Source organism: Mus caroli, unplaced genomic scaffold, assembly GCF_978045245.1.
Source record: "Mus caroli unplaced genomic scaffold, Mus_caroli_1 scaffold_16, whole genome shotgun sequence".
Lineage (NCBI taxonomy): Eukaryota > Metazoa > Chordata > Mammalia > Rodentia > Muridae > Mus > Mus caroli.
In genome coordinates, this window is record NW_028227271.1 from 10,546,221 (window position 1) to 10,558,317 (window position 12,097).

At 44.1% G+C, this 12,097-nt stretch overlaps 1 protein-coding gene across 1 annotated transcript; it reads right to left on the bottom strand.

The window, feature by feature from the left end:
• Window positions 1-8,069: 8,069 nt before the first annotated feature.
• Window positions 8,070-9,200, bottom strand: LOC147000715 (heterogeneous nuclear ribonucleoprotein A3). The gene has a single exon (XM_085831507.1). It carries the CDS (start codon window positions 9,167-9,169, stop codon window positions 8,096-8,098), a length of 1,074 nt encoding a protein of 357 aa, XP_085687633.1. The 5' UTR covers window positions 9,170-9,200; the 3' UTR covers window positions 8,070-8,095.
• Window positions 9,201-12,097: the final 2,897 nt, after the last annotated feature.

Genomic DNA, 12,097 nt, shown 5'->3' on the forward strand with positions numbered 1-12,097 from the left:
AGATGCAATCGTTTATTTAAGTAATTCTCTGTGTGTGTGTGTGTGTGTGTGTGTGTATGTGTGTGTGTGTTATGTGATGCAAGTACACACGTACCTGCAGAGTGTCTGTTGTACTTCACTTGAGCCCACATGAGCATGGCAGTGCACACTCGTGATCCTTGCCCTGGAGACGAAAAGGTCAGGGCAACCCAAGTTCAAGCCCAGCTCAGCCCACAGAGAATGGTTGGAGTCACTAGAAGACATCCTTGTGACCCAAGGACTCACATCATTTACTTCAGCATCTGATCAAAACGGCCCCTCCATCAAGTCCCCGGTTTTCCCACTCTGTGGCTCAGCAATCTATTACGGCCGTCGGATCAAGCAGAGCAACTGACCATGCAGCCCTTAGTCCCTGAGATCAATCCATTCATTTGCCCTGGAAAATCACACGGAACAATGACTTAGGGACAAAATTTACAGTGTCCTTATGCAAGTTGGCACCATGTCACCGCAAAAGCCAGAGGGGCAGCGTAGAGTTTCTGCTTTACCACTCTATAAATCTTTCCCAGTGCACAAGAGAAGAAAGAAAAACACCTTTATTTGCATCTAAATGAGGGCCTCTTCCATACCCTCACACACACTCCTTCACCTGAGAACCTAAGGGTGAGAAGACAAGGGAATCAGCCTATGTGCCTGTGTGCACGAAACTCATAGGCTTGTCCTGACCTTGGAAACTAAAGGGATAGCTGTTTCCTTGGCCAACACAGTATGGCAAGTGATTCACTGTACTTTCTTCTGTAGCAGGAAGCTGCAAGAGCAGATCTGATAAAAGTCAGTCAGTGTACAAGGAGCGATGCTGGGTACCAGGCCAGCGTTCTCCTCACTGAGCAGCATCCACAGGAGGAATGATGCTGGGTACCAGGCCAGTGCTTGCACCACTGAGCAGCATCCACATCACTAAGTAAGAACCAAGACTGAAACTCCCCATATTCCATTAGAAGTTTGAAAGAATCAAGTTTTTGTTTTGTTTGCTGTTGTTTAATTTATTCTCCTCTAGTATATTACATCCCAACCACAATTTCTCCTCACTCCGCTCCTCCCACCTCCTTCTCACCTCCCCTCTCTACCAGACCCACTCCCCCTCTATTTTTCTTCAGAGGAAAAAAAAATCAGGCTTCCCAGAGATATCAGCCACACACAGCATGAGAGGTTACATTAAGACTAGGCACATAACCCTCATGTCAAGGCCAGATGAGGCAACCCAGTAGGAGGAAAAGGGTTCCAAGAACAGGCAAGGGAGGCAGAGATGCCCCCACTCCTACTGTTAGGAGTCCCACAAAAACTCCAAGATACACAACCATAACACGAATGCAGAAGACCTAGCTCAGAGCAATATAGGGTCCATTGTAACTTTCATTTTTTTTCCAAGCCTTATTTTTAATGATAGAAAGGATACAGGGGAAGTGGACCTGTTTAGAAAGGTTCTTTGGAGCAACTCCTGTTTGTGTTGTCTGGAAATCGGTAGTTTAGTTCATGGGTCAGCAGGCAGCAACAGCTCGATCCACTCGCAAACACTTCACAGATCCACCAGCAGTCCAGTTCGGTAGAGTTAGGATAGCAGACATGAGTCAGCAGCTGAGGCACAACCTAGCAGACACAGCCAGGCCTCAGCCTCGGCTCGACTCAGCAGGAGGGACCAGGAGGGACACCAGAAGAAGTCCTCGGCTGTGCTTCTGTCAGGGAAGTAAAGATCAGCAAAGACCCAAGACCCACAAGCCTTGCACAGCCAGCTGTACCAGCAAGCCGAGCTCTGTCTCTGTCACTCCGTGGAGTCCAGTTTATACCCTCCAAGCATGACATGACCTCCGTGTGCCTTGCCTCAGCACGGGTTTTGCCTCAGCATGTTCATCCAATCAGCCCGAGTCCTCGGAGTCCCAACAAATGGAGCTCAACTATGCAATGTAAGGGGGACCAATACATGTATGTGGTTAGCAGAGAACCCTTCATCACGTGTAGTTTAACATGCTTGCTTTAGCAGAACATCCTCTCTCCTCTGTCCGTTTCTGTGAAACATTCCTTCATGAATCTGCCTTAGCCTTTCACACCTATGTCCACTTTAAGGAAATGTTCCTTCACGTGTTTGCCCCAGCAAAATACCACCCAATTGACTTTCCAAAGAACCCTTAAGTTTCCACTTCAGTCCATGACTGTCCCTTCAGTCTCTGAAAGCCCCTATGAGGTCTGAATAGTTCTGCAACCATGCTTTAAAGTATCTAGGGTTGAAAAGAAGGCTTAACTGTTAAGAATACTACTGCTCTTGCCGAGGGCCAGAGTTCAGTTCAGTTCCCAGCATCCATAACACATTGGGTAGCTCATAACTGCGTATATTTTCAGCTTCAGAGGATCACCCGGACCTACACAAACACTTGTGCTTAAGTGAATATACCAACACACAGAGAAATGCACACACATACACGTAATTATTTTTTTTTTTAATTTTATGTCTTGGGAAAGTTCATGTCAATGACAATACTGAAACAATAAATTTCTGTGTAATTAAATAAAAAGGCTTAGGTTTCAAATCAACAAAGAGAAATTACTTAGAATCAAAGCACGTGTGTAAGAAGTAGGTAGGAAGGGATGTTCGTATGGCTTATGTGTTTCTCTTGTTACCATATCCTGGCAAAATTATTTTTGAAGGTGGTTTGGTAACCAGTTATCATAGTCCATTAAAAAAAAAAAGTTGTTTATATTGTTGGGCCCATATCTTGCAATTTGGACAACCAATTTGAAGTAAACAACTTTTCAATATGTGGAAAGTGGTGTTTTCTACGTTATTTATAGTTACATAAATTGGGAATCATTTCAATGTCCCAAACTTAAAGGAATGATTACCTAATTTGAGGTTTCGCTGGCAATATGATATTGGTTAAGTTGAGGCAAAAAGAAACCCAAAGGCATATTTTTCCCTTTTGGTATATTCCAAAATAGTTATGATATAGTTGCCTTGTTAAGTAATGTTTTCAAACAATGAAGCTGTGCAGTGCACTGGAGCGTCCCAGTGGCTTTCACCATGAAGCAGTTGTGTGAGCATCTCTGAAGCAGTCCCCTGGGAGGCAAGGATCTGATTCTCCATGTCACTGTGTGTTTAGACCAATGGTTCTCAACCTGTGGGTCTTGACCCCTCTGAGGTTAGCAGATCAGATATCCAGCATATCAGATATTTACGTTGTGATTCACAACAGTAGTAAAATTACAGTTGTGAAGTAACAAGGAAATAATTTTATGGTTTGGGGTCACCACAACATGAGGGTCACAGCATCAGGAAGATAAAGAACCACTGGCTTAGACCATCCAGCAAAAACCTGGGAACCTGGTGTTCAGAGCCCAGTCCCTTCTACGAGTCCTGAGGCCAGGTGACTGCAGCAAAAGAAGATGCCTCTAGACTGTAACCCAAAATATCCACTGGACTATAAGCCCCCAAGGTCAAGTCTAGAGGTCGGAATTACAAAAAAAAAAATCTTTCTTTAGACCCAGAATGCTGCAACAATTATTCTTCACTTTGGGTTGCCCTGTGGAAAATATAATATATTCTTCCACTTCGCTGTCTAATCTGAGCTTCCACTGCTAGAAAGAAAAAAATAATAATTAGTAAAAATAATAGTAAACACCAGGTTCAGAGGAAGTGAACATGACAACAAGACATCACACATTAAAAAAAAAAATTCACACTCAAAAATCTACAATAAAAATGCGGTCAGAGTCTGCAGCTGCCAGGAGGCAGGGCCTTTAACACGGGATCCTTAGAGAGCAAGGTCCCATCAGCTCTGTCTTGCTCATAGACTTTTATTGCCTTGTTCTTTTGAAGGTGTGCATCTGTCATCAAAGTGCTCACACCCAGCCCCTGCCACCATCCCTCAGCCAACACAAGAATACATGGGAGATGTGGCTTCCCAAGACCCTTTCAGTTCTCTTGAACTACCCCTTTACAAAGAAAAAAAGGGAGCCGGGCAGCACTCAGGAGGCAGAGGCAGGCGGATTTCGGAGTTTGTGGAATCGGCCACCCGACCCCACTGGCAGAGGAGAAGCAACAATTGTCCATTCCTGTGCATGTCATGCAGCTCACAGTCTCCACTGTGATTGCTGCAGCCCTGTGAGCTCAGGCATAGCCCTGTTTCCACTTTGTGTGACAAGAAGAACACTCGAAGAGATGGCACCAACTCACTAAGGTCGCTCAGCTAGCTAAGGACAAACCCCAAGTTTAACCCCAAGTATGAAGCCCCCAAAAGTTTCACTTACATATTTCAGACAGTCCATGGGTAGTCCTGCCAGGCCCTGTGTCCTTCTGTCCTTTCGCTTTTACTGAAGGGTAAGGGGCAAAAGCAACGTTGGGAAGAAGAGATGTGTGGCGATTAAGGAGTCTTTGCCTCCAGTGAAACCCAGGATTGATACATTCACTTGAATACTTAAGAGTGATATATCCTAACAGTTTCCTAACCATTCCTTTTAAAGACTAACTCGACTTCAGGGCTCTAACTAGAGTATGAAGACAGGCGTCTTCCTGAAAATCTACTATGGGAAGCATCTGAGTCATATTATAGCCGAGCATGTGCCGGGCTATTTTTAGAAGAGACCGTATATAGGACATAGCTTTCTGATTATGTCACAGCCTTGCAGGTGGGCCCTCTCCTCACATTCTGTTTAAAAATAGATGCATACCTTAGTGATACAGAGACAAATATACTCAGTTTCTGCCCTTGAAGGGTTCTAAGACTAGTTACGGGGTCACACACAAAAAAAGTAGAAATCAAATATATGAATGAAAAAAGTCATAACTGGAGCTGGGGCATGCAGGAAGCACTTCGCTTGCAGCAAACTTAACTTTGCAAAAATCTAACCAACAACCAGGCAGCAAACTGGCATGCTCTCTGTGCCAGGGAGCCTCCATCCTTATGAAGAAACTCAAGCTGGTCCAATACAGACATCGACATCGAGGTGCTCCGAGCCATGTGCTCTGAACTACGGCACAATACTGCTTGTCAACGCTTGACTTGAACAAGAGCTGGGATGCATGGATTCAAGGAAGTGCACACCTACAAGTTTACCCTTGAGCAGCAGGTGGCAGTGGGGACAGAGGAGGTGTCAACTAAGCCAGGAAGAAAGTGGAAAACATCCTAAACACGGGCAGTCATATATGCCAAGGATGGGAGAAAGCAGGACTATAAAGTGCTTCAAGAACACTTTAAGTCAACACTTCAGGGAGCGGGGGGGGGGGGGGGGTGAGAAGAGATGCTGCAGACGATGCAGATGCTGCGAAGCTGGTGATGGAGATGAAGATGGCCGATGGCAGAACTGTAACCCATCTGCAAGCTCTCCCCGCTTCTCCCCTACCTACTGGGTACCACACCATTAGGCAACTAGATATGTATGGTAACCACAAAGGCATAGAATTGTGACCAAAAAAATATCTAGACAAACAACGCCAATTCACAGCTTAAGAGTCGGCACTGTGCACTGTGGTCACACTTCAGCATCTATGTTCATTTGAAAGCTAAGCCGTACCCTTTTTCCACAGGCGAGATAAAGTGTGTGTCAGCTATGGAGATAAGGCTTGGCCTGCAGTTTGGAAGCTACCAGTTTATGAGTGGTAAACTTTGCAGCTCTGTAATTCTGACTATTTTGTAATTTGCAGTAATGGGTTTGATCTTTCTCTTTGATGGAGGCAATGCAGGGGTAGCCTCTCTTGCCCAGATACTACACACATGCACACGCACACACACATATGTGCACACACACATACACACATGCACATGACAGGCACACGATAAGCAAATGCACACACACATGCACACAACAAGCACACGATAACCACATGCACACACATGCACACATATGCACACATGCACACACATGCACACACATGCACACACATGCACACATATGCACACATGCACACACATGCACACACTCACACACATATATGCACACACATGCACACATATGCACACATGTACACACACACACACCCTTCTCTGGGCATGTAAAGCCAGTGTGGAGCTCTGCCTGCATTGCCTGTGGTGCAGTGAGATTCTAAACATGTGTCCCCTGCAGCTGATTAGCAATTCCCCTTAGTGCATTCTTGAGGCTTCCGGACTCTCTCCCCCTCAGCTGTTCTGAATCTTGATGTCATCAGCCTTGATCTTTCTACAGTCCAATCTCTGTGAGTTTTCTTCTCCTGACTCAACAATTAGCCCACAGCTGGAGGCCAGTGTCTCCCAGCACTGTAACTTCAGGATAGAGAGAGCTGGCTTTGCCTTGGCATAACCAATGCCCCTACCAACACCGCAAAACTGCGTTGAGACCGAGAGGATCCTGCCGCCCAACCCTGAACCAATCACTACAGATGGGGTAGAAGGCTGTGAGTCACCATCCATGCACCTGAGAGTGGAGAGGCAAGGAAAGTGCCTGCTTATGCTTATGATCTTATGATCAGACTGTAAGCAGGCTGAGCAAGCCAGGAGGAGCAAGCCAGTAAGCAGCACCCCTCCATGGCCTCTGCATCAACTTCTGCCTCCAGATTCCTACCATGTTTGAGTTCCTGTCCTAACTTCCTAATGTTAGGGTTCAAGAATTGCTAAAGAATAAGACCCCCAATTCAAATAGTTTGTAAATGCAAAGAGCGTTTATTTAGCTGAACTTCCTAAATGTAGGGGTCTTCCTGTTTGGAATGGAGACCTTTGGTGGATTCGCAGACCCAGTTTTTATTGTCAGTTTGGGGAATTTTAGAGAGGGGTATGTGTCCTGTGTCCTTTTATCTTGCCTGGTTATCTCTGTCTCTAAGGGTCTGACTGATCCTACAATTGGTTAGACTTTGGAGACTTCCAGGGTGTTGCTTACTCATTCTAACTATCTATTCTCACTTCAGGCCAGATGACAAGATGTCCTAGGATTGGCTGCCTGCAGCTGTAGTTGGCTGACAACAAGTTCCTAGATCCAAATTCTCATTTCTAGTAAACGGAAACTTAAGCCCAGTCTCCCAAACTGCCAGTCTGTAGCCTGTCATGGAGTCAGCCTGGCTCTGGCTAACTATGATGATGAGCTGTGATGTGGAAATGGAAGCCAAATAAGCCCTTTCCTCCCCTAGTTGCTTTGGTCATGGTGTTTCATCACAGCAACAATAACCAAAACTAGAATGATGATCCTAGCTTGTCTTCCCTCCATGTCAGCCTCAAAATAGCCCAGCTGGGGCTCAACATCTACCTAGCCTCTGCCACCCTAAGTAGACTGTCAGGCTATCCTGAGCCCACACCTGAGGATAGGAAGGAGGGTGTTCAGTTCACCAGTACTACAAAGCACAAAACTTTCTTTTTTTTTTTTTTTTTTAACTTTTGAGATCTTTTTCATTTGAAGGTAATCTTAATGCTATTAAATTCACAAATATGCTATTTTTTTATTTCCCAATTCTAATTATCTAAAACACACATTGCAAACATACAAATATCTATTCTCTCCACATGTCAGCGCCCATTCATCATTGTTTTGGAAATGGGGAGAATAGATTCCCCTTAAATTGCAAGTCAGTAGGTGTTTCTTTACAGTTAACTTTAGCAAAATTCATACAAAATAGTAATTAACAATGATCTTCTTCACGTGTTAACTCACAAGGAAACACCTTCGAAACTGCATTTTGTTAAAGTTTCTGTACTAAAATGTAGAAAAACTGAACTACACAAATATTGAAAAGTTAAAAATTCCTTAATTTTTTATTCCTGGTACCACTACCACAATTTACAGGGCAATATACCTGATGTAATGAAAAGAAAAAGACAAAGCTACAACAGATAAAAGACCTCAGGAATGTACATCTAATTGACACTACATTGCATTAATCAATAGCTGCACTTTTTGCAAACTGTGGCTATGACAGTCCTGAACAAGAAGGGTTTCCTGTTTAAGCTGCAGTAACTTTTCTGACTATGGATCATCGTTCCTTCTGTGGCAGATTTTTACAGTTCCTCTAATGCATTTGGGACGACTGTCTCAAAGTAACCTGCAGCTTTCCTGACAACTCCTCGCTCTCTCTCCTGCTAAGAACTGTAGCCGTTTCTGTTTTATTTTAAAACCTTCTGCTACCATATCCACCACTTCCACCTCCAGATCCATAGCCACCACCATAGGGACTGCCTGAGCTTCTTCCACCAAAACTGCCCCCCTTCATGGGTCCATAATTTGACTGTTGCTGTCCACTATAATTTCCAAAGTCATTATAGTTTCCACCACCACCATAGTTACCTCCACCAAAATTTCCTCCTTCATTGTAACCATCATAGCCTCCTCCTCCACCACCATATCCACCACCCTGGTTTCCATAGCCTGGTCCACCACCTCCATAACCTCCTCTACTGCTGTAACCAGGACCACCACCATAGTTGCCACCATCACCTCCAAATCCATTATATCCACCATCACCACCTCCATAACTACCTCTGCTGCCACCACCTCCACCACCATAGCCACCTCTTCCACCAAAGTTTCCTCCACGACCAAAGTTTCCACCACCACCTCCAAAGTTTCCTCCACGACCCATAAAGTTGCCAGATCCACCTCCACGACCTCTCTGTGATCCAGCAGACTGCATCTCTTGTTTAGAAAGGGCCTTTTTCACTTCACAATTATGCCCATTAATAGTGTGGTATTTCTGAACAACAATCTTATCAACTGTGTCATGATCATCAAAAGTTACAAAAGCAAATCCTCTCTTTTTGCCACTCTGCCTGTCTTCCATAACCTCTATGGTTTCAATCTTGCCATACTTTTCAAAGTAGTCTCTCAGGTTATATTCTTCCGTATCCTCTTTAATACCACCAACAAAAATTTTCTTCACCGTTAAATGGGCGCCAGGCTTTACAGAATCCTCTCTAGAAACAGCTCTCTTTGGTTCCACCACACGCCCATCAACCTTGTGTGGCCGAGCACACATTGCAGCATCCACCTCTTCAACACAAGAGTAGGTCACAAAACCAAAGCCTCTGGAACGTTTTGTTTGGGGATCTCTCATTACCACACAGTCTGTAAGTGTGCCCCATTTCTCAAAATGTTCTCTTAAGCTATCATCTGTGGTTTCAAAGCTCAGACCACCAATAAACAGCTTCCTCAGCTGCTCTGGTTCTTTTGGATCATGGCCCTCCATTTTGAGACCGGACTCGCCTCTTCCAACTCGAGTTCAAACAGCACAAAACTTTCTTAAAGCAAAGGTCAGATATGTACCAAAAACTAAGAGGAGTGTTAGGAGGTGAATCTCATAGCAGCTGACCTTAGTCTTTGATCTGAACACACTGTGGTTTAACTGGGAATGGTCCCTATAGACTCACGAATTTGAATGCTTGGCCCACAGGGGCTGGCACTATTATTATTATTATTATTATTATTATTATTATTATTATTATCTTGTCATCTGGCCTGAAGTAAGAATAGATAGTTAGAATGAGTAAGCAACACCCTGGGGAGTATCCAAAGTCTAACCAATTGTAGGATCAGTCAGACCCTTAGAGACAGAGATAACCAGGCAAGATAAAAGGACACAGGACACATACCCCTCTCTAAAATTCCCCAAACTGACAATAAAAGGAGGTGTGGCCTTCTTGGAGTCGTTGTGGCTTTGTTGGAAAAAGTGTGTTACTATAGGGGTGGGCTTTGAAGTCTTGGAAGCTCAACAAGCTAGCTAATAAGGAGACCCCTGGGCTCTACGATGTTCATATCTGAGGGATGCTTGATGCTTCCTAAATATCAGGAAAAAAAATATGACTGAAGCACCAAAGGGGTGTGTAAGTACATTTTTCTCAGCCAGAGAGGTGGGAATAATTCTCTACATCGAACTTCTCAAAGAAGGCCAAACACAAGGCCTTCCTTCCAATTTAGCCCCTGGTTTGTCACAGAGCTTCCAAGTGTACCTGGTGTTAGCAATTGCTTTAAGTCCCCCCACCCATACAGTGTTTGCCAGAATCTATGCCTGGAGATCTTGAGTCAGTAGACCTACTTGGGGCTCAGGTATCCTGGCCAAGAGCCATTCTTTGGGTGTTGATGGGTTTGAGAGGAGACGGTTGTTCTGCTCCGCCCTTCCTCTCTTCTTTCTTAGCCACCAGTGCTGACTTCTAGGCTTCCCAACCTCTGCCCACCACATATGCTAGCCATTGCTCAGACTGGGTCTCTGAACCAGCAGAGTCTTGACTCAGGTCTCCCTCCCACTCTCATCGATTTCAGTGTGTGCTAACCTTTTGCAGGTCTTTTCATTTCCCCCTTGGATGCTGGGTACAGCATCCATTCAGTTCACGTACTAGATTCTAAATACACTGAAGATGAGAACTGCACTGTCAGATGACTCCAGGGGTTTGGAGTGTTTATCACTTGCTTGAGACATGAGATCTCTTCAGAAATCTTACCCCTACCCCCACCACCACTTCTCTTTTTCCTTTTCTTTCTCTCATTTTTTTTGCTATAATTTATTTTTAACTTTTTATTGACTATGAATTTCACATCATGCAACCCAATCCCATTCATCTCCCTATCCCTCCATTTCTGCCCTCTGCCCTGGCAACCTGCCTCCCCCAGATAAATGCCTATCTAGCATGGCTGCACAAGGGATGGGGTGACACAGTCCCTGCCCCTGGAGCACCACTAGGCCATGGAGGAATTGATCCTCACATGTGCTGATGGTCACTGTTGCCCTGAAACTCATCTGCTGTCTCTTCTATTTTACTTTCAATCTCTCTTTCTGGGGAATATACTTCCCCCTTTACTTAGAGCTAATCACTCCATAATAAATGAAACAGAAGTAGTTCTCAGGAATGAGGAATGGAGATGGTCGTGAGGCTGTGGAGGAGGAGGACCCTTCAGAGCCATGGGAAAGGATCGAGACAACATAGCCACAGAGGCCATAAAAGCCTACATGGTCCTTTGTAGAAATTGCTCACTGCAAGACTTGGTCCAACTTGGGATCATGAGGAGACACATGTGCCCTCCTGAGCAGTGGCTGCTGCATTAATTAGCCAGGATGAACTGGGTGGCATCAAGGATAGAGCGTTAAAATGGCCTTAAGAAGAAAAGACATGGATGGGAAAAGAAGGAATCTATAGAAAACAAGCAAAGGATAGATGAGTTTATCTTACTGGAGGAAGGCTCATATGTGAATACAAATAGTATTGAAGGAGAGGCATGAGGCCATAGGACTGCCAGGATGAGGAGACAAAGACTAGTTTCTGCTTTCTTTCTTTTTAACACAGTGTTGCTTAGACATAAAGAAATAGGGTTTCGTGTATCCTCCGATACAACTCTCATATTCTCCAAACTGCTTCAAGCCTCTACTCAACTCATAATTACCACAGAGATTAGTACTTTATAATCCAATTTCTAGTTAATATTAAATTTACTTATACAAATATAAAAATCCAAAATTACACTATAAAGGTGAGACCTGTATATAATATAGTTACTATTTATATAACCTCTACTATTAGAATATTTTTACATTACTAGTTTTGTAGCAGTTTAACCTGATATTACAACTGTTATCATCCGTCCTGAGTGTTGAACGAAGTATGGCTTTCCTTGACAAGGGTCAAGATTTTGAGTCAGTCACCCGTTTCATCTTAACATAGGGTCCTGGGTCAGCACTGTGCTACCCTCTGGAGCATCAGCCTACTGAGACAGCAGCCATGTACCCAGGTATAAGACTCACAAACATCCCTTGCACAACTGGATGCAACTGCCTCAAAAATCAAAAACTCTACCTAAAGGGAGCTCATACCCAGCAGACCTCTCTGAGACCGTGCTCATAATGTAAGTATTTAAAATATAAATGCACGATGGCCATGTTCTAATGGTGATAAAATGGTGGCAAAAGTAAGCTTCCATTTAAAACAAAGATGAAACGCACCCAGTTTCCCACGTATCTCTTGACATTCCAGTGTTTGGCAGTACAAAAACAAAATACCTGGGTAATAATTCCATAGTTTTTTTGTTGTCATTGGGATGCTTTGCTTTTTATAAATCTGTATAGAGTCTAAGGTGCTATGAACCCTTCCTGAGCAACAGCTCCATGCTTGAGGTGATAAGGGGCATG